At 43.8% G+C, this 24,534-nt stretch overlaps 1 protein-coding gene across 1 annotated transcript; it reads right to left on the bottom strand.

The window, feature by feature from the left end:
• Positions 1-206: 206 nt before the first annotated feature.
• On the bottom strand, positions 207-24,534 carry itgav (integrin, alpha V). Its single transcript, XM_012834030.3, has 30 exons — positions 23,943-24,534; positions 23,488-23,618; positions 20,286-20,377; positions 19,817-19,931; positions 19,389-19,450; positions 19,140-19,185; positions 17,654-17,776; positions 17,310-17,354; positions 16,840-16,883; positions 16,680-16,736; positions 15,379-15,431; positions 14,812-15,017; positions 12,483-12,674; positions 11,964-12,009; positions 11,205-11,312; positions 9,535-9,590; positions 7,963-8,117; positions 7,323-7,460; positions 6,803-6,870; positions 6,244-6,391; positions 5,967-6,059; positions 5,436-5,515; positions 4,498-4,578; positions 4,301-4,406; positions 4,012-4,170; positions 3,623-3,748; positions 3,259-3,372; positions 3,046-3,153; positions 2,373-2,495; positions 207-2,059 (listed from the first exon to the last, which is right to left on the bottom strand). The coding sequence occupies exons 1-30, from the start codon at positions 24,104-24,106 to the stop codon at positions 1,961-1,963; spliced, it is 3,138 nt and encodes a 1,045-aa protein (XP_012689484.1). The 5' UTR covers positions 24,107-24,534; the 3' UTR covers positions 207-1,960.

Below are 24,534 nucleotides of genomic sequence, written 5' to 3'. Positions count from 1 at the left end.
CTCATACATATCCCACAAAAAGATAAAAACAAAATATGGGAAGTATATATATATCATAATGGATAAATGTTATATGGGGAATATATAAAATGCCATATATATCTCAATATTTTTTTAGGACATTCAACTTCATATACTTTCCATATAACTATAACCAGAGTCAACTAGAGCCTATACATATATACATTAACACACTCAAACATATATTTATCACATCCGTATTTTAATAGTAATGGAAGCACTGGTGAAAATACAGTATATCTGATACCTCTTGAAATTCTAACAGTTTATCCTTGTTAACCCATTTCGCCCACCAAATGTCAGTATACAAATTCACAAACTGGAGTGACTGCAGGGTTTTGTTGAGTTATTCCACATGTGGAAACGGATCATTTTAACACTTCAAACTGAGCTGTTCTATACATGTTGGTGGAGGGATACAGTCAGGACTGAATTAAAAATCTTTATATACATATACAAAATAAAATCAAAGTTCAATCATATTACAAAAATTGTGATTTACAAGTATCGTGTATTCATCATGTGATCATTATGATCTAGTCAATTTCTTTAGGTTAATGTAATTTAAAATGGTGAAGTCATACTGTTGAAGGAAGTGAGAAGACTTCTATATGTGCAATATGTGAAGAAATGTGTTGACAGCCATGAAGAATGTGCAAAAAAATAGACCGATGCAGACTGACAAAAAAACCTCAAGCTAGACTGGTAGACTGTATTCAGTCTTACAGTACTATTATAGTTGTGAAGAACTGCTGTTTTCGCCGTAAAATACTTTCCATTATGCAGTGATGGTCTATTGTACTTTCTGCTCCTAAAGCAAGAGCTCACAACAGCTTCACACTATGCCCTTGGACTTGAGTCTTTGTATTGAAATGACAATGTTGTGACAGTGAGAGTGTTTGGAAATACAAATAAAAAAAGTGTTAGACTTTATTTACGATGAGATGGAGTGATACGTTTATGGTGAATGTAGTACCTATATTTTAGAATAGTAAAAAATGCAAACCATATTTTAAAAATACAAATTTAAGTAATCCATGAAATTATTCTATTTCCACCACCTAAAAGTCAGAGGAAGAAAGACAAAATAACAATAATTTAATTTAAACATTTCATCTAAAAAAAAAAATTATATTTAAAAAAAAAAAAGGAAATGAAATAGGAGTGAATTTAAATTACTACACAACAGAGGAGTCAAACTGTTTAGTGAAACCAAGGTTTTAAAGTGGCCTCCTTCTTGGCATATTATTAACCTGAAGCAGCATATGGCAGTAGCTATTCAAGGTACATGATTATTGCAAATTTCCCAATCCATTTGACACTACATTTATTACAGAGTTAAGACCTATTTATTCTCTATTGCTTCAAACTAACAGTGTAAACAATGGTTATTCAAACGCCTCATATTTCAACTACATTTGCCAAGGGAATCTCATGAAAGTCAGTGCAGTAAATATGCATAGATTTAACCAGCAGGTTTTGTTGAAGCACAGTCAAACAGGATTGGCACTCGTCCCAGTATGAGGGACAGTCAAAAGACATGAACACCACTGCATTTGAAGGTTTCAGCACTTCTTCGTTTGGGTTTTCCCCCTGTTGTAAGCACTGTGGCAGTCACACGAATCAGAGCAGTCTAGACCAAAAGCAATCACTCCTCCAGTGTCCACAATTGAAAGTACTGCGTATGCACAGCCAAAGTTGGCAAAGGACTGCATTTATGGGTCAATCTGTCCCAAGATTTTCAAATTGGCCACGTGACTCACGTGACTCACAAAACACACACACACACACACACACACACACACATCCACCCACCCACCCACCCACGCACACACACACACACACACAACTGTATAGTTCTGTCTTATGGCGGTCCCCATAAGACATTTCCCAGTTCATTCTTGGAGATGTGGCGTTGACACAGTGCTCTGACGGCCCCTCATGCCTCTGTGTTGCGGTCGCCGTTCTCCAGTGGCTGCAGTTGCTCCTTCTCTGTGCAGTCTCCCTGAGGGGGGCGCACTCGCTTAAAGAAGCCCAGCTAGAGGTGCGGGGGAGGGGGAAAGACACGTATCGCGTTACACAAGGTCACGCCACTGTTTGAATTCTGCCACTCGTCTGGTCGACAAGAGGTGGTGAGTTTTGTTTAGGACTGCATGACCCACAAGCGGCGAGGACTACTTAGGGGTAAATATCCAAAGCATACCCTTAAAAGTCACTTGTGATGGAACATACAATAAGTGAGGAAGGCAAAATAAGATTAGCGGACAGAACGGAGACACTACAGTGGTGCATGAATTAGATGTTTGACCTTACAGTTACACGTCGTTTCTACCCTTAAACAAATGCCTTACCTTGTACATCACAAAGATCAGCAGGGCTAGCAGGAGGAGGCCAGCCAACACAGCGAGGGCAACAACCCATCCTGGCACAGGCTGGGTGTAGTCTGTCTTCACCCAGATCACGGCCAGGTTCACCTGAGGCACAGATGGAAGGGTCTCTCACTCACTGAAAGCACTGCTACATTCACCAGGTCATAGGTCAAGATCCTATCTGAGTGTCTTTCCCTCCGATTTTCAGAATAGAGGATCAGACTCAATTAGAACGGCACTGAATCACAGGAGCAAATTGCAGTTTTGCTTTTTTAGACATAATATGAAGATGAAAGAGAATAAATCTGTCTCAGTCAATGAGTTGTAACACAGAGATAACCATCTGTACTTAAATTATACAACTTGCATTGCCTGAAGGCATTAAAAAATGCAACGGATTAAAAGTGGTAAAGGAAAGAGTTTAAAAGCCAAAGCACATAAGGCCCTGGGCATGCTCCACTGACAAGTTCACAGTTCAATCTGCTAAGCAAGCAACTAAGGCAAAACTAATGACACTTGGTGTATTATACATTTATGTTAAATATTTCCCTATTTGTACCTAATAACATATTTGAAATTCAAGTTGCCATTTCAGTTCTTGTTGTCACACAGCACCGAAGGCATTGTTATGTAGAAACCTCACAACCATACTCACCGCCGTGCTGTTGGATGGAAACTCAGACACCAAGTTCTTGTAGGGCATCTCAATGACATTGAAAGTGGCTGAGGACTTGACGATGTAGGAGCGGTTCTGGGACTCGGCCTTAAATGGAAGAGAACACCCGCGGTCAGACACCAGATCCCCTACAGATCCCCTACAGCCCAGAATGGAACCAGAGCGAGGCACGCGCAAGAGATCTCATCTCACCTTGAGGAAGGTACCCACGCCAAGCCGAGAGCGGATGAAGAGGATGGCACTCTGTCCCCTCTCCAGTCGCCCCACCCGACACTGGATCTTCAGACACTTGGCCTTGTCACAGTCCTACAGGTCCATGCAGCAGATCACAACTTCCATAAATCATTGTGTTTTCAGTAAAGCATCTCTGATCTGTAAATCTGATCTGCATAAATCCATGCCAAGTAACTAGATATAAGCACATGGATTCATACTCTCAATCTATGCATCATATGATTCCATATGTATTTGTTATTATTATACATTATAATGTGATAACTGAATGGGGTGGCAGCAGCGATCTTGGTGTGGAGGAGCAGGTGAGCTCAGACAGTACCAGCGTTTCAAGGTCCCCCTCCATCTGCTTGCTCTCCAGGTCACGGCGGTGCACGTGGTTGCGGTTCCTGCTCTCCGACCGGTCTCCACTGGATACCGTGACATTCTTGTCCAAAAACGTGGGGTTCTGAGGAGGAAGAGGAGACTTACTGTTGTAAATCTGCATGGCCTGCACTCATTGCACACTCATTCATTCACATGTGTTAATATTCATTCATTTAGCAGATGCTTTTATCTAAAAACACTAACAGCGCACTGCAGAAATAGATTGTCACCAACTTAAATGTTTACATTCATCAGTAAATCACTTCATGTGTCTTCCTTGGGTATGAAACCCCATGACCTTCAGGTTGTTTGCACCCTGCTCTTGCAGACGTTGAAGACACTTACAGAGACGTTGAGAGGGTTGATTTCCATGTCCGTGCTGCAGTTCATGGCTCCATCCACCGTGTACTTGGTAATGTAGAGCAGAGAGCCGTTGTTGTACTTGTAAGGGAGCTTGATGTCCAACATAGCCTTACTGAATGTGCTTGGGCCTTTGTTCCGGAGCTAAGAACAAAAACAATCGGTCGTTACTTAGTATATGATAAGATGAAAACCTTCTCCAAACATTAGGCTTTATGGTTAACATAAAGCATTTCGTTTGGGATGAGATGAAAAGAGAGAGTATTTCTCTGACCTCATACACATGGAGGATGAGGGGACCAATGTCATCCTCCAGCACTGGGTTGTCTTTGGGCTGCCAGTTGGCAATGGGGAGGAAGACTTGATCAGGGGCAGATACACTGGAAACAGACCAGAGGAGTGTCAGACAGAAGAGATCACCGCTCACCCCTTTCACAAGATAAAACGCTGATTCTGGAGAAACCGTCTCACCCTCTTATTTCCACTCTGGCTAAGACGGCAAGCTTCGTGACACTGGAGACCAGGTTGCTGGTGTTGTTGAACTGGTTAGAACTACAACAAAAGGACAAGCATTATTAAAACACAGATGCCTAAAGAGGTCTAAATAATTGAGCCTGGTCCTTAAACACAAGATGGCGCTGTTGCTCCATAGTGAACCTGGGGAGAAAGAAATATCACCCTACAGCTGGAAGAACACACAAGAATTTTTTTCTCCTCACCAGATTAGCACTCACTCACTGCTTCTGCTGGTTTCTATGAATGAGTTTAACAGAAATTACCTACCAAGGCAGTAAATCACGGAACGAACCTCACCACTGCTTCATAAACATCACCAGCAGTAAAGATATCATGTTCATAATGGTAAAGGTCATCATAACTGGCTAGCTTCCTGCTAACATTTAGCTCCTTTCTTTGAAGTCTAAGTGCCTTGAACCACCTCCATCATCAACACACATTACAGAAAATAGCACCACCACTCCGCCCCCACCCCTCCCCTCGGGGACTGGTGTGAAAAGACAGATTGACTGAGAGCGGAGCTCCGTGAAGATATAGCGGGACCAAAATGGAAACATGGGCATGTGTAATTAAAATGCCTCTGAGTCAGAGTCTCATCATCATCAGGCAGTGTAATGATTATCCACAAGCTTTTACTGCCGTGTTTATTTACAGAGGGGGACTGGATGTGTGTGCAAGGGGAACTGTAAAAATATTACAGCCTCAAAGAGCAATCGAGGGAGAGTGGCATTAACACTTAACACTAACAAACAGACAAACATAACCCAGTTAACAGTGCAAGATAAACTGTATACAATAATAATTATTGTTATTATAATATTCTCATAAAATAATATCTATTATTATACATACTAAATAAGTACTCCTCAAACAGAGCAGATGGCGGCGAGTACCTGATGATCTGCAGGTCAAACTTGACAGAGGTGTCCTGCTCTGACAGCTGGTGGACGCTGAAGCGAAGCCCGGCCACGACCTAGAGAACACCAGAGGGGTTGACACACTGCCAGGCCACCACGGGCACACAGCCTCGGCCAGGGGCCAATTCGACCGCATTCGGTACCTCTTTAACACGCTGAGGTGAACTGCAGCATCAGCATTGGAGCGGCTGCTTCAGACGGTAAACTTTGCTTGGGGCATTTGCTGCACCAGACGTACACGGAATTCTGTCTATTTCTCTTCTCGAGTACCCTCTTTAAAATATGTACAGCCTAACCTTTGAGGTTTTGTTAGACGCATGATGGAAAAGGTGTTAACTTCAAGAGCCTTTTTGTCTGCTCAGCAGAGCTTGTTAATCCAACCGTGAGTAAATTGTGTGCGTTGCGAACACAGCCCCCATCTCGTTCACAATGCACATTACAAAGATTCAAAGTGCACTGAAATAGAGGAAAGAAAACAGCACACAAAGGCAGCAAAGCCACGCTCACCTTTGTGCCGCCCTTCATGGGGTTTCCCAGGTCACACACCACCATCCTGGTCTGGTTCTCTCTCTTGTAAGCACAGGAGAGCCTGGAGAGCGTCTGAGGGGCGGGACGGGGCGAGCCGAGCCGAGCCAAAACGAGAACAAGAAAAGAAAAACATCAATCACGTTCAACCACAACTACAATCCCACCTCAAAGAGCCAAGAGCTAAGAGCCAAGAGCACTGTTCCACAGCTGCGGTGGGTTGCCATGGTTTCCTGTGTGTGTGTGTGGCTGGACTGACCTCACTGTTGCGCACCACCCCGATGAAGTCGGCCTGCGGGGGCATGATGACGTGGAGCTCAGCCTCGTAAGCCCCCTCCCCGCTGTTGTCTGCGGTGACGGCGAGGGTCAGGGGGTTATCATCACCAATGTAGATCTGCTTCTGGTCACTGCCACAGGACAGAGACACAGCATTGTTTAGTCACATTCACCTCCCACCCATCGGTCTGGCTCGGACACTAGTACCAAACTTTGAACCGTGAAATTAATACTAATACAGTCATGATGACTGAGTTTCTGTTAGACTGTCTGACAATCAGTTCTACACACAGAGCAAAAACAAAGTCTGATTCATTTCTAAGCGTCAAAGTCGTGAACTATGTGATCTAAGTAGTGATTGTATTTTCTCCTTTCTGTTCATCGATAATGGATCTTGTGGAACTGAGCTGAGTTGGCACAGACAGACTGTGTTTAGTCATCACTAGGCTGGGCTATAGGAGGCACCAGACCACTGTCTGACTCGAGCAGGAAAAGGAAGTGGTTTATTCTGGGTCGTCCTCAGACTGGCACATCTGACTCACCTCACCACAGACAATTTCAGATCTGGTTTGCAGATATTATCTTCCCCGCAATCCAATAATAAATGAGCCTGGAAAATAAGGGAAAACAGACATCGCTGTAAGTACAGCACTTCAAGTCAAGTGAGGTTTTGTTTGTCGCAACACTTATAAACTGGCCTGTCAATTTATTGAAGCAAAATATAATTTCTTTTTCTAAATTATTCAAATTGAATTGATATATTTTTCTCTCTTTGACAGTGCATCCATCTCTAGCATATTCACAGGGGCTTTTAATTAATCACATCTGGAAACTGGCAGTGTTACGACAGGCGCTGTTGACTTCATAGTGTCAAGCATCAAGGCGACTTAGAGCAGCTACGGTTACGCCCATCCTTCCAGTCCACACCCAAACACACACACACAGTCACACACACACAGCACAGCCACAACACAGAGCACAGCCATCAACCATGTCCTCAGTTAATCCCCCACACAGCCACTGAGGCCGATAAGGTCCTGGGCCCACCACTGCTGTGAGTACCTGTTTGGTCACGTTGGCAGGCGTGGACTGATCCAGGATGGGTAGCAGGCCAGTTTTGTCTGCAGCCGTCTTGTAGTCCAGCCGGTACTCCATGAACACAGCAATGGGCGTGATCTTATCCCTGAACTCTGAGTCATCCTGCAGAAGACAGACAGCAAGAGAGAGAGAAAGAGAGAGAGAAGTTAGCTTCATACTGACCTCAGGCCTGGGGAATTTCCAACTCCTGCCTTCACACCAAACAAACGCGGTGGACTATTTCCATTTATGGGTTTTCAGTTCTTTTTTTTTTTTTTTTTCTTCTTTCTTAACAGAGATGCTGTTTGTTTTTTTTCTTGCTGTTTTCCCCTCTCAAGAACAACTTTAAAGTCACCACTGTCCAAAACATGTTTGATTTATTCCAGGGTTTATTTATTTCTGTGTGCAACAGCAATGCAACAACTATTTGCCCTATGTTGAAAGAGTACTAAGGAGGCCTGGGAAGAGTTAAGCAACACTACACATACAGTGGATAAAAAAAAAGGGGGGGGAACATATTCACATATTAAGGATGGCCAAGGATAACAAACAGGGAAGGAGGAGTGGGCCCTGAGGCATGGGAGATGAGTTTAGCAGGGGCAGAGGATTGGGCTCCAACACTCACGATCAAGTAGGCCACCAGCTCCTCGCAGCCCGGGGCTCGGCCGTTGGACACGGTCATGTTCTTGGAATACTGGGACTGGCGGTTGTGGAGGAAGAGGACGCGCTTGACCGCCCCCTTGTGCTTGAGCTTGTCCAGGACGATGTCCACCTGGAAGTCTAATAAGAGGGTGGGCGGAACACAAGGCGTTAAGAGTCAAATTTGAACTGCAAATTAAGATTCTCTGCAGAGATAACCTGACTCCCGACTCAGATAAACAGGATTTAAACTACGGCTTGGCCTGAAGTCGATCCGCGAAACCCTAACCATCCCCATGGCCCTCTGGATCATATCTGGGTGCGGGTCTCTGTGGACCGCAGCATGTCAATTAGAGACTCCAACAGTTTTAAATCAACTTTCCTTACAAGGGATGCATTCTTGCCCTGACCACTCATTCCCTTCAGATGAAAGCGACAGCTAAGGAGCTAGAATGCAGGCATCATGAAAAACAGGGCTTGGGGTCAAGCGGAACCTTTTTCCTAAAAAACACAAGGTCAGCAGAACAGGGTGATGTGGCCATTTCCTGAGTCGTTCAGTGTTGGCGATGCTGGGTTGGTCTGGCTTAGCTCTCGACTGTTTGGTTGTGACACGGAGGATCTGCGAGATGAGGCCCAGCTGTTCCCCACACCCTGATTGACCTCATTGTCATTGACACCACCCTTCTCTCAAACAGAGATGTGTGTGTGTGTGTGTGTGTGTGTGTGTGTGTGTGTGTGTGTGTGTGTGTGTGTGTGTGTGTGTGTGTGTGTGTGTGTGTGTGTGTGTGTGTGTGTGTGTGTGTGTGTGTGTGTGTGTGTGTGTGTGTGTGTGTGTGGAGGGGTGTATGTGCTTGGGGTCCCGGGTCAGAGGGGGATGAGGGGCCCTCTCACATTTATTGGTGAGGGGGGGGGGGGTGCAAAGAAAACACTCCTCCTTGACATTCATCCTTCCTCTGTCCGAAAAAAAAAGGATCAAGTATTTTAGTTTCAACTTGGGCCCACTGAATTCAACATTCGCTTTCACATCCATCTCTTCCCTCTCTAATCAGATATGATTCTGTTTGTCAGTACACCCAACCTTTCGTTGGGCTTTCGAGGACTGGCACCCTAATGATCATTCCACACACCTAAAAAAAGGAAGGAAACAACAGTGCATGTCTGTTTGGCTTTCACGGCTCCAACAGAAGGACGAGCAACTTCAAACGGGCTGAAAGAGAGAGAAATGAATCAAACCCGTCGCCTGTGAGGTTGCAGACAGCAAAGCCTTGTATCTGGGAGTCATTACGCACTAGGCTCGTGTGAAACCCAAAGCAAGAGCCGGACGGAGCATTTATGAGGGCTGCTTGCCACACAGTTTGCTGTTCTCACACTGTGAGCTAACAGTTAGCCTGCAGACATGGCCTTAATTGGCAGCAGGAGAGAAACATTTTTCCATTTGCAAAGTAAACTGTGGCAAAATACCTTAGTGATGTTACATGTGACCCATTTTCACCTGAATTGGATGCATTTTTCAAAGGAGATTGTTTACCATAAAAAAATATTAGACTCTTATACTCACTCAAATTGGATGGGGCACCTCTTCCACTTGCCTTCAGGCAGTATTTCACTGTAAAACTGAAGAAAGAGAAAATAAAATGGTGAGTTAAAAAAAAAAAAAAAGAACACAACCTCTGTGAGGTTACTGAAACATGATCTGTCAAAACCACGGTGCATCTGTGAACAGATATTTGTTTGCAAAACACAGGGGTCTGAACAGTGCGAATACGTTTCCTCAGGCAACTCATCATTTTCGGCATTTGTTATTCCACACTAAATCACAATAAACCTCTTCACCTTCGCTCCATTCCAGCGCAGCTATTTTTGAATAGTCAACCTAATACCCTTATCAGATCAGGATTGGAGTCGCATTACAGCCAAATCCATCTTGATACATCCTGATAAGAGCTCTGTGAGCACAAAGCCTTTATTCACACTCTAGGGGACAGGCTTGCTGGGCAGTATGGGCATCTACTCCTAGGCCTTATCATCCTGTCGAGACACGAAAAACACAAAGCGGTCCCTCCAATCTCAGAGTCGATGCGGGTGCTTTTAAAGATGACTAATGCTTGGGTTGGGTTAAGACCATGATCCAGTAATGTTAGTGTGGGCTGTAGTGCTAGGTCATGGAATGGCCAGCACAGACTCCAGACTTAAAGCCCATCGAGCTGGTTTGGGATGAAGTGGCCAGAAGAGTGAAAGCAAGGCAACCAACCCAAGTGCAACATATTTGTGGGAACCGCTCCAATGGTGTTGGGAAGGCCTTTCTAAAAAAGGGCATGAGTGTGTTCTGGTGTTATATCAGCAAAAGGAGGCTACCTTGAGCAGTCAAAAATGAGATCATGTTAAACAGAACTATTCCATTATTTATGAAAAAAATGTTTGGTGTTTGTTTTTTTTTGTTTTTTTCTATGCTTTCATTTCAGAGTACGTCAAGAAATTAAACTGCATACATTTCAATAAAAACTTGAATAATTGAGTTTTTGACTGGTAGTGTATATGCAAAATAGTATTATCAGAAATGTTATAAGGGACTTTTGTTTTATGCAACAACACCAACCTTAGTTTCAAAACCGGATTACTTCACAATACTTCGTTGCACATATTAGCAACTAGCATAATCTGAAAGTGTGAGCACTACTGTTCATGTTTCCCTTCCAGTATAACGCAGAGGTGTGCAAATGGATGAAGAAATGACCAAAGATTGCGACTTGAAAAGACGATTAATCTTACCTGGTTTGTTCCACAAGCAAGCTACTAGCGTCATTTCTGAAGCATAAGCTCCACTCTTTCATTTGATAGTCCTGCCTGTTTCACGTCTACACAATAACGGCTTTATGAGTAACTTCGTGGGAAATGTTAATTCTATCAAGAATAATAAGTGTGTGGAGATAGATTTATCTAAAGCTATCCAGTTTATGACGGCTGAAATTTCATGTAATTTCAAAACCGGATTACTTCACAATAGTTTGTCGCACAGACTAGAAAGTAGCATCAGTAGAAAAAAGCTGGTCCATGTGATTCAAGGCAGGGAGTACTTCATAAGATACGGAACCAAGAGTACGGTGTGTGTGAATTTCTAAAGAATTTAGACACAAATTGAACATGACAGGATCTTAATATCTTTGTCCTGAGGCCTGTGGTTGGTGATGTGAAGCAGTTATGTGGGGCAGTGATGTGAGGGTGCCTCACCAGGACACTGAGGTGGAGGTGCCAGGCAGCTGACAGCTCCGGGCCTCTGGGTTCAGGATCTGAGGGCTGATGTCCAGGGTGGCGTTTACACTGATGACTGGCCGAGCCCTAGTGGGATGAAGAAGGGCAAGAGAAAGAACAAGAGCATGAGAGAGAGAGAGGGAGATGGAGAGTGAGAAAGAAAGGGAGAAAGAAAGAAAGAAAGAGAGAAAGGGAGAGAGAGAAAAAGAAAGAAAGAGAGATAAATTGATAGAGAGAAAGAATGAGAGGAAAAGATAGAGGGAGATGAATAGTGAGAATGAGATGAAGAGAGAGAGAGAGAGAGAGAGAAAGAGAGAGAGAGGGAGAGTGAAAGTGAATAACGTAGTAAACATTCCCTCACAACCTATAAAGCCTGCTTGTACATCGACAAATGAGCTTTCAAAGCAGGCCTACTCGCAAACAAATCAATCTAGGCCAGGCAGATAACAAAAAGCACACAGGCCTCAGAGAGTTTGTGTGTCAATCAATACACGGCTTCTATGATGCATGTTAGGAGAGTGTAAGGGCAAAGCATTCTGCTGAGTGGGTTGTTTGAAACCCCCTAGCCACTGCTTTGGATTAACAGCAGACTAATTGCACATAAAAACCGGGTGGGAAACCTTTTTTGATGAAACTAACACACCTTTTAATGGCTTTATTGGCCCCCAGAACATAAACGTTTATCAAACGCATGTGTGACTTCAAAGTGAACCGAGCAAAATGCATGCTGTACTGTACCTGTAAAGAACAGCTTTGTCAGCGCCAAACACGCCCACAATCAGGTCTGTCGGTGCAGCAAAAGAGAGAGAGAGAGAGAGAGAGCGAGAAAGCAGCCATGAAGCATTTCAGCAGGGAGGCTACGCAGAGCCAAACAAAACAGAGGCTCAAGCCTACAGTAAGAATGATTACCCCCCTCCTCCCCCAGAAGACCTGGTGCTGAGCCATTGCTTCACATACAAACAGAACTTGTATTAACAGAAAAAACCCAGTTCACTTTCTGTTACATTTTTGGAATAACAGATATATCACTCTGGCAGTTTACATAAATACTTTACCAGAGCTCTTTCCATGTAAGTATGTGTGTGTTGTCCAAGTGGGTGTCTATGCAAGTTATCATACTTTCTGACAAATCTGAAACAACGCTTTTACATTCATCTCACTACGCCATATCATAATTTTTCAAATTCTGTAATGAGTATGCGTAACGACATACATGTTTCAGTATTTCAATTCAATGCAACCATCAGGACTACTCACCTGGGTATCCGTTCAGGTCGATGTCTGTGGCGCCGTGCATGGCGTAGCCAAAGCTGGGAGGCATGGAGGTGGAGGCCCAGCGGCCCTCCAGCACCTGGGAGGCTGTGAGCTCAGGCCCCGCTGCCCTGCCGTTGTGGATGTACACCAGACCCTGGTGGTCCGGTCCTCCGTAGGGGGCGGCTATGGCCACATCTGAGCACACACACACACACACACACACACACACACACACACACACACACACACAAAATGGAAAGGGGGCGTTATGAACCCTTTATATGAGTCAGAGGCTGTCACTGCTCTAACACTGACATCTCCAACAGCAGACAAAACCCAGTGACTAAGAGGCCTGTGCTCACCTAATCCAACATTAAACTCACACGGCACACAGGAGGTGATAGCAATGTTTGGCTTTGCGCTATTGCGCCGTGAGTCACCTTATTTGGGCTGCTCACACAGCTAATCTTGCCCACGCTCTGATGATGTATTTTCAAACGATGAATTACGGGATTGTGCACCTAACCAAATAGTGCTCTCTTATTCACAGAAATGGGACACATTAGTGTTCTAATGCCAAGCACATGAATGCTCGTTCATGCCTAGTACCAAAGCATTCATGTGTGGCTTGAGTGTGTTACCTGACACATTTTTACATAAATCTACTTTTGCATCTATTCATTCATTGGATATTTGCATCCCAGGAACATACAGTGAAGGTTAAGGCAACATACAGTAAAGGCATAAACCTTATAAACCTAATAAATCTGTATATTCTGGGAAGTTTGCAGGAACATTTTAGGTAACAGTATTCAAGAATGAGTAGGCCAAGTTACTTGCTTACTTAAGGCCCCGTCACACCATGACGTTCTGGTCAACGTTCTCTGAACTTTCTAATCGTTCAATTTCGAGCGTTCTAGGGCGATGTGGACACATCTGGCGTGTGACTTAATGAAAGAATAGCGTAGGACTGACGCATGACTACTAACGTGGGACTCACGCATGAGGAGCATGTAACCGCGACTTGTGACGTGTCACTTGTGCGCGACAAACGTGTGCTGACGTGTCTGCTACTAGCGCTGCTGCAAGTAAGAAGATGATAAATCCTGCTGAAAGTAAGAAGAATACAAAGCCTCTTTCACTAGCAATGTCTTCGGACGAAGATTTACTGTTATTATTACTGTGATTTACGAAATAACGGGCGTTATTCCTGGGGGTTTATGTTATTAAAATAAATGTGTGTTTAAATTTGTGTTTCTCAATGTTTATTATTAGAAAACATCAACACATCCACACACATTGTCCATGTCACAAGAGTCTTCATATCATATCCATCTGCCATGGAACAGCACCAGCTATAACAGTGCTCAGCTATGTTCAAGTTCAGTACATCTACTTCATGCTGGGCTCAAGCAAGCATATATACCCTCCACTCCGCTTTTCGCTAGATTATGCAATGACCTTGCATGACATGATAGCATGGAATATGTAGATTTATAGTGCACATAATAACGTTTGCAATGATGTAAGTTGCGTTTGTTGATCACGTATGGTTAATAACATATTAATTGTAGAAGGGACATGATAAAATCAAGATCTTCCCTTGGTGAAAAAACTTTCGCCGATATCTTCCTACGAGAGATGGGTTAGGTGCTCAAATTTCCCTGGATCAAAGAGGACGTTAGTAGACATGTCCAAACTAAAAATCACGTCTCAGGATTGCTGCGCACATAAGTTATTTCGGGTGCATCAACTGTACTCAGTCTACCCTACCCAACGACTGACTATGATAGCCAAACGCGTGCAAAGTTAATAAAACGTTCCACGAAAGTTCTCCAGCGTTTAAATGAAACGTTGAAGAACGCTGATCTCCATGAGAACTTTTGTGCATGTTCAAAACTTTTTTTTTGGACCAGTGTTCTCCTCCGATCACCGACGATTACCGACGATTACAGCGTTCACCAGCTTTCACACAAAGCTCTTCTGGCGCAATTCCAGCGACCATGGACGATTACCAACGTTTCCTCTAACATCATAGAACGTTGACCAGAACGTCATGGTGTGACGGGGCCTTTAGCAATGTTGATAAATAAATATCCTTTATGTCCTATATGTAGATAGATAAATAAATATTGTAGATAATAAATAAACGTAGATAAACAACATTCTCCTGCCTATAGATGCCAAACTTGTTGACATTGTTGTTTTCTGGCCAACAAATAATGTGGCCCTTAAAACATTGTGAAAATTATTTATCATAGTCTAACGTCTGTGCAGTCTTGCTCCTCTAGGTAAACTACACAAACTGCTCTTCAACTGCCCAGCGCTGTACCGTTGAAGCCGTCTAGGTCCAGGTCCCCCAGGCTGGCGATGGAGCTGCCGAAGCGGGCGTAGATCTCGGAGCCGGTGAGCTTCTGGGGGCTGAGGAAGGTGAAGGCGCCCTTGCCCATGTACACGTACACCTGCCCCACCTCTCGCAGCTTCCCGTCGGAGCCACGGTCCATGAAGAGAGGGGCTCCCACAAACAGATCCACCAGCCTGGGACAGGGAGGGAAAGAGAGAAAGAAGGAAAGAAAGAAAGAAAGAAAGAAAGAAAGAAAGAAAGAAAGAAAGAGGGATAGAGAGAGAGAGACAAGAATAGAAAGAGAGAGAAACAGATAGCAAGAAACCAAAACAAAGGAGAGTTTGAAACAGAAAGAAAGAGAGATGGGAGAAAGAGAGAAAAAGAGAAAGTAAGAAAAACAAACAGGGACTTTCTGGCCCCTCACATTATCATGGTGCTTTTCCAAAGGTTACTCAGCCTCTGCACATTTCCAGACTATTGTTCACACACAGCATGAAGGTAACTGCTCTCAGTAGCGCTACTCATAATCTCCTGGTATGTGAAGACATCGCTTACCCATCATTGTTAATGTCAGTAGCCGCTACCGAATGCCCAAAATAGGCAGCCATCTGTGATAATAAACACAGCAAAGAAAACATCATGGTCATGAGAGACAACCAAAAACACAGTAAACCATCACAGGGCAAAACCAGCACAGGGCAACACAACTCTACACACAGCATTCCAGCAGCTGTAGCCAAGAGCCCAATTCCCTCTGTCATTATCGCCGGTTGGTGTTTTCTGTTTGCGTGCTGTGTGGGTGATCAATCCCAAATATGCAAACTAAAGGCAGCCTGCTGAGTCCCCCGACATGGATACACACATTTTGGTCAGGACCCTGCCATTCAATGTACAAAACAGGCTACGAGCCCAGCTCCCTTTTCCAGTGGCTGACTGGCTTTACTGCAGGGTAGGAGGAGAGGCCTCAGCTTTATATGCTTGTTAACAGTTTTCTTTTTACCCCTTTTTCTTTTCTTTCTTTTTTATGTGTGAGAAGTGTGTGCGCGTCAGGACCGGAATTAGAAATGAAAATGGGTGGTGGTGGTGGTGAGAGAGGCTGCAGAAATAAGATTCCTCTTGTGCAACAGGATAAACGCCACAGTCAGAGAGTCAGAATCTCGCCATATCAGGCCAAACTGATGGTCAAGTTTTTGCTGGGAATTTTTCAATTAGATGCCTCAATGTGTTTGTGTGAAACCAGTGTCATAATAGCAACCGCCATGTTCCGAAAACAGCATTATCTTTCACACAAGCAGGGAAATCTTATTTCTCTATCTCTAAGGGACAAACCAGTTCTGGTGAGAGAGAGAGAGAGAGAGAGAGATTAGCGGTGTGCTATGCTAGCATCTAATCAGATTTTGGGTCTGAGGTCTGGGCACTCTGCCTCCATCCTGTGCTGACTGAGCACTTCCTCTCTTCCTCCTCATCCTCCGCCGCTGCCTCTCCATCGCTCTGTCTCTCTCGCCATTTATTTTTCTCTCTCCATCTCTCTTTCTCTCCTTCTCCAAACCTCTGAATGCTGTTCACAATAGCTTCCAGATGTGGGAGTGGATTTAGGACATGAACTCCTGGCTTGTAAACAAATACCACACAAAACTAGGCCGCGACCACAGGGGACATTCTGTTAAGATATGCATGCCGGAGCGACCTCCGATACGCTGTCAGCAGAGTGCCATCACATCACACCCACATCACATGACACAGGTGGAGGGATCTGATTGGACATACTGTATCTAGGAAGTGTGGAGTGTGTGAGTGTGTGTGTGGGGGGGATATGCACTCTTAGAAATGAGTGTAGATGAACGCCCACAGCTTACCTGAACACCAGTGAAGTTAAGCATAGACACCATATTCTTCCCATTAAAAATGTTAACCTGAGAAGACACAATAAGTAGGAATTAACCTTTCTGAAAGGAACACACCATATATGTATGTGCTTTTGATGTACAGTTCATTAAAAGGGCATAGAGCTCTTACATAACCAAGGGCCTTTTCTCCTCTGGGCACTCCAGTAATGTAATCTGTATGAAGAGAAGCAGTAAATTAAACCAAAGAATGCCTCCATTGAGCAACACTGGCACTCAGTTGGAGGATTAACTGTGGGGGCTAGGGCAATGCCAGACACCTGTATTTAGGGCTAAGCCCACACACCCCACCATCTCAGTGCCGTCAGCGCATAATGAATAGCTCATAGCAGTCATGAGGTGCTCTCATGGACTAGACGTACACCACAAGGTGACGAGGTATCTGAGAAATATAGTTACGGCCACACAAGGAAGACAATGCAGCTCTTTCCCACTGGGCTGCACTGTAGTGTAATGGTCTAAGGAAACATGCCGAGTCGCAGGCTGGTCTCTTGCATTAAGGCAGGAGAGATGAAGGCATGAATGTGTGCACAGAGACACCTGAGGGGTCTTAGAATAATCAGCAGTTGCGTATACACTCACCTTCGTCCCCGTCGTTATTGAAGTCCCCCACTGCTACAGAGTACCCTTTGGAGGGGGAGGGGGAGGGGAAGAGAGAGAGCAAGATCAGCAGGCTCTTTGGGGAGTTCTTTTTGGCACTCGACAGCACTAACTACACCACACAGCATGTACGAGCCTGCTTGAGCTCGGATGAAAAATATTTTGAATCAGATGTATCAGTCATTGAATCAGATTAACCAGTCATTTTAACATCCTGTGCTGATGTTCAGATAATGGCAGTCACTGCATTGTAAAACAGCATGATTGCAACTGTGAGATTCAGAATTAAGGGTGTCGACTAAGATATTAGCAGAAGAGAGCCTTACCTAAGTAGCTGTCATCATACTGGGCGCTTGCTGACTTGGTGGTTAGTTGACCGCTGTACGTTGTGTAGAAGTTGTTGTTATACTTGTCTATGATTTCCGATATGTCATCAGAGATGAGCTGACCTGAAGGAAGGAAACAAGTATATGACTGATTTCAACAAAAAAGAAATGGTTTTAAAGAGGACAACTTGTGCAGCTTAGAAAGGAAACCATATGATGTTATGTATGACCTCTGTATGGGCGTGTGAAAACAAATCCCCCCCCTTTGGCAGACAAGTGTCTTAACCTGAATCTAGCTCTTAGGCTCTGTATTTTCATATAACTGAAAACATATCACAGAAGGGGTTCGGTCAATATAAAATACCAACGCAAGGTTGCAATTAAGAACAGCATTCTGAAATATTCCATCATGGCACCCCAGTAACAACTGAAAGGCAAAAAAACAAAACACAGTCATGAATCAAACTATGATGCAGTTGTCTGGAGCATTAAGTTTAGACGTCAGCGCTCCATTTGGGAACACAGAGCTGCACTGTGTGCCCCTTCTCCCTCACTAGGGTTTTTTCCTGAACCTGCTCTGACTAAGGACATGTCGGCATGAGTCCACTACAGGCCAAGCCGGCAGGCTCCCAGCATTCACCAGCACAAGCTGCTCCCAGCAGGGCTTATTCATTACACTTCACGCCTCAGTTCCTATGTACCAGACAGCCAAATATTCTTTTAACACACTGGAAAACGTTTCTATTTACGTCAGGGAACTGATTCTTCTCTCCATCCTACCTCACTCTCCTTCTCGCTCTCGGTAACCTCACACATCCCAATGGAAAAGGCTTACTCAGCATGTGAACAAACACATACTATTAGCAAATTCTCGAGATGTCAAAAGCTAGCGCTGCAAAGTCAAGACCACACTTCAAGGTTGTCTGTCCTGTTTTCACCACTGGCAGAAATGTGCCTTCTTACACCCTCAGGACAGGGCTTACAACAAGCCGTAAACTCTTTCAGTCATTCTTTTTTAGTACTATTTTGCCAATGAGAGGCAGACAGAGTGACTTAAGGGAAAAGAGAAGAAAATTGTGTCGGGAAGACAGCCTGTGAATCAGTGAATTATTTATTGACACAGAGCTCCTCCATCTGTAACAATTTTTTGAAGCTCACTCTCTGCCTGGCTTCCAAAAAGACGCAGCCCTCCAGATTTTTCTCATTTATTTCTATTTTTTTTTTTTTTTAAACGAATGACCAGACAGACAAACACTACACATTAACAACCAGCCCTTACACAGGGGGGGAAACCAGTTTGCCCACTGAACAAAGAAGTCTTGCTTTTCGAAACACCATCAGCTGTTTTGCCAAAAACACAGCACAGATTCCCAATTTCACAACACGCTTCATCTCTTACTGAAGTCCACGCACTTCTTTAGTTTTCCCAGCTAGCTAATGCACTTAAATATTAAACCTGGTTAAGTGATGCAATTACATTAGTTACCTTGCCAATAGAAGCTGCCAGGTCCGCCGACAACAACTCTGTTATTCTGTTGTAGGAAAAAGAGGACATATTCAGTTATACTCTTAGTTCACACATCACACACATCAGCCGGATGTTGTTTGCTTTAAAAGGTGACCACAAAGACCATGCTCATTTATTTTCGGAAGAACCGAAGACGCTCAAACAAGTAAAAAAAAAAATTGGCCAGTAAAATTAGATGAGCTATTACTGGGTCTGAACCGTTTGTACCTTCACAAAATCTGCACTGAATCCAGCTTGACAAAAACCTTGTCCCTCTGGTGAGTTGAAATCTGGGGAGTGATTAAAAAGAAAAGTAAGAATTCGGAATATTTTGATGTCAAAGCTTCAATGTTCTTATTTATTGCCTATAGTTCCGGTTGTTTTAAGAAGAGGAGATTGATCTGAAAAGATATATATTGTCACTTGTGTTTATTTTATAAAGCACTAAATCACAGATCTGACTAGAGTTATAGAAGTGCAAACAACAAAGACATCTAGCTTGTCAGATGACACAATGATTCTCTGACTCCTAGCTACTTTCACGGGCAGACAGACCACTGTGGAAAGATTATACATAATCATCTGACTGACAGCGCAAGTCTTCCGTTCCTTTAATGCCAGATCTGGACATGAATTATTTGAGCTGGTCAGCTTACTTGAGCGACAAGGGGAGTATTCAACCACACTTGTTCCTTTCTTCAGAAAGCAGGTTCCGACGGGCTCCCTCTCTGAAAGACCATAGGTACTCCACTGGTACAGAGGCGCACAGGCCTGAAAGATAGAGACAAACTTTTCACAAAGCTTCAGCAAGGTCACAACTACTAAAGGCCTAATTTGATGCTCACCAAATTAAAGGCGAGTGAGTGAGTGAGTGAGTGACTGACTGACTGACTGACTGACTGAGTGAGTAAAGAAGAAGAAGAGAAAAAAGTATGACACTAAACAATAAAGTTGAACAAAAAGACACTCCATTAAATGCAAACAGAAAATGTGAAAGAAAGAAAGAAAGAAAGAGCGAGAAAGAACCAAATAAAGAGAGATTATCGCCTGGGATGACAACCATCCCCTTGCTTCCCGGCCAGTGTCTCTAAGACCAGAGAGCATACCGTTGTAAAACAAACTCACCAAAATATGATCCCCAGCGGATCGCACCGTAGCTCCAAACCACTGGTTGGTCTTGAACTCCATTTGCTGGTTGTTTTCATTCTTCCGATCATCTATGACAGAGACAAAAGACAGACTGTCTACATGAGCAAATCAAAAGAACATCAAGGTCATTTTAATACAGTGACATTACTGAAACATCAGTAGTTGTGCAGTAAACATGTGATTTCCTGGCCAAAATCTCTCTGGAACATCCTCTCTCTGATGAAGTGATATGTGTTGCCCTTGTCTTTACCCCTGACTGCTTATGAAGTGAAATGCATCCCCTCGACGAGAGACAGCTGAATCTATTAATAGGTCCTGTATGATCCCGACTTATTCTCCACCTTTTGTTCTACAAAGGCATCAATCATATCTCAAGATGTCAAGAGATCAATTTGTCAGCAAGTTAGTGCTGTCGTTTTGGATCAAGTAAAAGGCAGTGATCAATTACGTCTTTAATATTTCAATTTGAATGGCGCCGTGTATGGAATCTTTGTGTATGCAGCAACAGGACGTAAAAAAGTTCTGCCTCTTTAAAATTCCTTCCTCATCTATGAACACAACATCTGCATCATCATTTACAGAAAACAAATGACAACGGGTGACGACTTCATGTTTTGATGACATAGCTGACTCCTGCAGTCAGAGAACATTCAATAACATATTGCTTCTGAGTCATCAGGAAGTCATCAGGAAGCCTTCAGGCCATCAGGGCAACTTCAGACTAACTAAGACGGAGGCCCTCTTCCTATACCATAAAAGGCAGGTTTACCACTTACAGACCCTTCCTGGCTTACACTAAAGGCAGGTCAACTGAATGCCAACGTGGCACGCAACAGTTGCCAAACTGAGCCAATTAGCATATCACTGATCTAAGATCCACATCAAGTAAAAGAGATCACCCGTCACTGTAAAGAGGCTGAAAAGACAGACATCTTTTAAACAACAAGAAGCAAAGGAAAGTGTTCAGATTCTAAGTGGCCTCTTAGCCAGGGTGAGCGGGTTTGTACAGAGCCCTGCTTCTCACTCATATATTTAAGATGATGTTCATACCCCCTTAGGGTTCTCTGACTGCGTTAGCACAGGTCTAGCAGCCTGCCTGGAATTGGCCGTCTGTACTTTGGAGAGGAGGGGAGAAGTGATTGGGGGGGTGGTAGAGAAGTGACTGTCCAGCTGCTCTCCGTCTCGTTTGGTGAGGTGGGGATTTCCCTGGGTTGTGTGTGTGTGTGTGGGGGGGGGGGGGGTAGGTGTGTGTGGGTGTGTGCCCACGCTGCCATACAACTGAACGAACAGAGCCCACTCTCAGCAGCTGCAGTGCAGTATGAACAAAGTATAAAACTAGGAAGTGAAATACAAGGCAGTGTGGTCCACTGTTATCCGTCTCTACTTCTTTGTTGGTATGCTCAATCTAAATACTAGAAGCCCAGCCATCCGCTGAACCTGGTCGTAAGACAAGGCCCTCCATCTGTATATTCACTAAAAAGTAAGCACTACAGTATAAATGTTGACCTTCTTCTTGCCTGTCTTTTCACCAACCCAACTAACACACGTATGTGAATTTCTCTCTCTCTCTCTCTCTCTCTCTCTCTCTCTCTCTCTCTCTCTCTCTCTCTCTCTCTCTCTCTCTCTCTCTCTCTCTCTCTCTCTCTCTCTCTCCTCTCTCTCTCTCTCTCTCTCTCTCTCTCTCTCTCTCTCTCTCTCTCTCTCTCTCTCTCTCTCTCTCTCTCTCTCTCTCTCTCTCTCTCTCTCTCTCTCTCTCTCTCTCTCTGCGCACACACAACTAAGGTCGTGGAACTGTGAACCAGTTCCTTCTTAAGACAAACAGATAGCCCAGCAAAGCCAAAACAATAGATTTGTGCGAGTGCTATGCTCAGACTTGTCAGTGAGAGGGAAAACAGCTCCTTTTCCTCTGCACTAAGTAATTACAGTGTTTACCTCGACACCCCCAGAGCCCCACTCTAATCTAGGCTGAGTCTGCCTCCCTAGCAGTCAGCAGATCTGCTGGCACAAAGGGCCCTTTTGTGGCTCAGTCATCACTTACAGTAAAATCATGGCTAGGTGCAGCACCGACCTCCCTTGAGGGAGCAAACAATAGTGTTTACATGAAAACTTACAGCAGTAACGTTTAGAAAACCCGCTATCCACATTATACTGACTTTCGTAAATAGGACTGATGAGCCTGTGATTTAGAAGGACTGGATGTTATAATCATGCTGAAAATAGCGGTATTCTGTGATTTTTTTTTACAAGGACAAGAATACGCAAGACTATATGAGTGCAAACAGAATGCTGTCATTAAGGGCTCTGATAGATGGCGAAGAGAACACAACCCTTTGCCTGGTGAAGACTTTGAGCATGCCAAGAGATAATCCACTTGAATGAGTTTGTGCTGTGCTATTGTAAGAGACTTGGACTGGCTCAGAGCACTCAGTTTAAACCAAGTCTGTTGTGAACAGACCCAGAATATCAATGAGACCTTGAACGAGCCGAAAGGGAAGCTTGTATGCTTCACTTTTCATTTTCTAGATAAATGACAGCAGTTCACTGAATCAAAACAAGGTCACTTAAATGATTTGTTTATGTCATTAAAGGACCGTTTCATCGTTTCTCAATTAAATTTTCTGCCTTCGTTGCTCAGTAAAATACCACTCTCGAGGGGGGGGGACCACTGATTCAAAGCCTTGGCTTATAGCATTGATGGTTCATGCCACAGAAGACAAGTCTACCGAGATAAAGAAATGCATCTAAAAAAGAAACTGTCACTCCAATGAGATTTCAGTATCTGGCATCTTTCTCAGTAATGTCCTTTCAGCTGTTTTCCTTTCTGCAGCCCTCCATACAGGACTAATTAGTGAGGGTGACAGTGTGTCAACATTCCAGGATGAGCCCTGACTTGAGTACAAAACATTGTCTGTCTGTCTCTGTTGCTTGCTCTCCTCCAATCCGTACAGCTACTCTTACCAGCCCATTGAAAAGATTTGGAGCAAAACTGATACATGCCCCATAACATAACAAAGGGAATCCATCATGTTGAAGCACCATTCACAACATTAAAAAAAACACAAAGGCCATGAAAGGTACAGTTTAACTTCGGCAGCACTGATAAACAAGAGCTTCACTTCTCGCAGACAAAACATGTGCTACCAGCATATGGCATTTAAAACAATGTGTAGGAACTTACCCGAATTGTCAAATAGTATTTGCTTACAGCCATCTCCGGTTTGCCAGGGGCAGCTGTAAACTGCGCCTCTCTCTGACACGTTTGACAGTGTTGACACGATTGCTCTTGGGGCACCTATAAGAACATTTAATCTGGCCACAAAAATGACACACAATGAAACAAATATAGCCTATACATAGACAACTTAACCTAAATATACGGTGAACCAAGGGTATAAAATAACAAATTACAAAATTATTAAATTGATAAACGAAGGAATAACTATTCAAACTGGCCAATCTCACTCTGAATGTGTTAGAATTGGATAATCCATCCCACAGTGGATGTAGGGCATTTTCCCATGGTTGCAACAATGTATCATACATCGAGATAGTTCACTCTGTGACTTCGCTCAGCTGTACCCGTCTACACAACGTGACGCGGACGTACTAAACAACAAATAAAGCCATACTCACTGTCTGTTACTCGGTTTGAAAAAATCCACAGAAAATCCAAAATAGCTCCCTCGAGGACCAGAGAATACAGAAGGTTTGTCAATATCAAGGTTGAATGCAAGTCCGTGTTTGAGACAGGACAATATTATGGCTACGGATAAACATAGATTCCGATATTTCCCCATTTTGCCAGGTTGTTCTATATCCTTCCGAAGTATTTGTTTTGAAATATGCTACAAAGGGTAGGAGAACAGAAATGTAGCCAAGATGTTGCCAACTTGTCCTCGTTCCCGCTTACGAACACATTCGATTCACCGTGATTCCAGGCTCCATGTCCATGGACAAACAGATGTAGCGTACCGACGTTTTTTTACGGCAAGTTTTAATTCAGAACAGCGTTCACATACTGGACGTAAACAAGCTGAAGTAAAGTCGCATATCTGTCCTAGGTATTTAGCGTCGACGCAGTGTTTCAAATAAATGTCAAAAGAGACTGTTTCACCATGGATACGGCGGACACTGATGCAGCGGGATGTCCCACTGTACAGGAAGTGAAGACTGATCAACTTAAACGTAACCCCCCAACGTAACTCAGACTTCCGCAACCAGTTTT

This window comes from Clupea harengus, chromosome 2 (genome assembly GCF_900700415.2).
Source record: "Clupea harengus chromosome 2, Ch_v2.0.2, whole genome shotgun sequence".
Taxonomy (NCBI): Eukaryota; Metazoa; Chordata; class Actinopteri; order Clupeiformes; family Clupeidae; genus Clupea; species Clupea harengus.
This window is presented reverse-complemented; position numbering and strand designations above follow the sequence as displayed.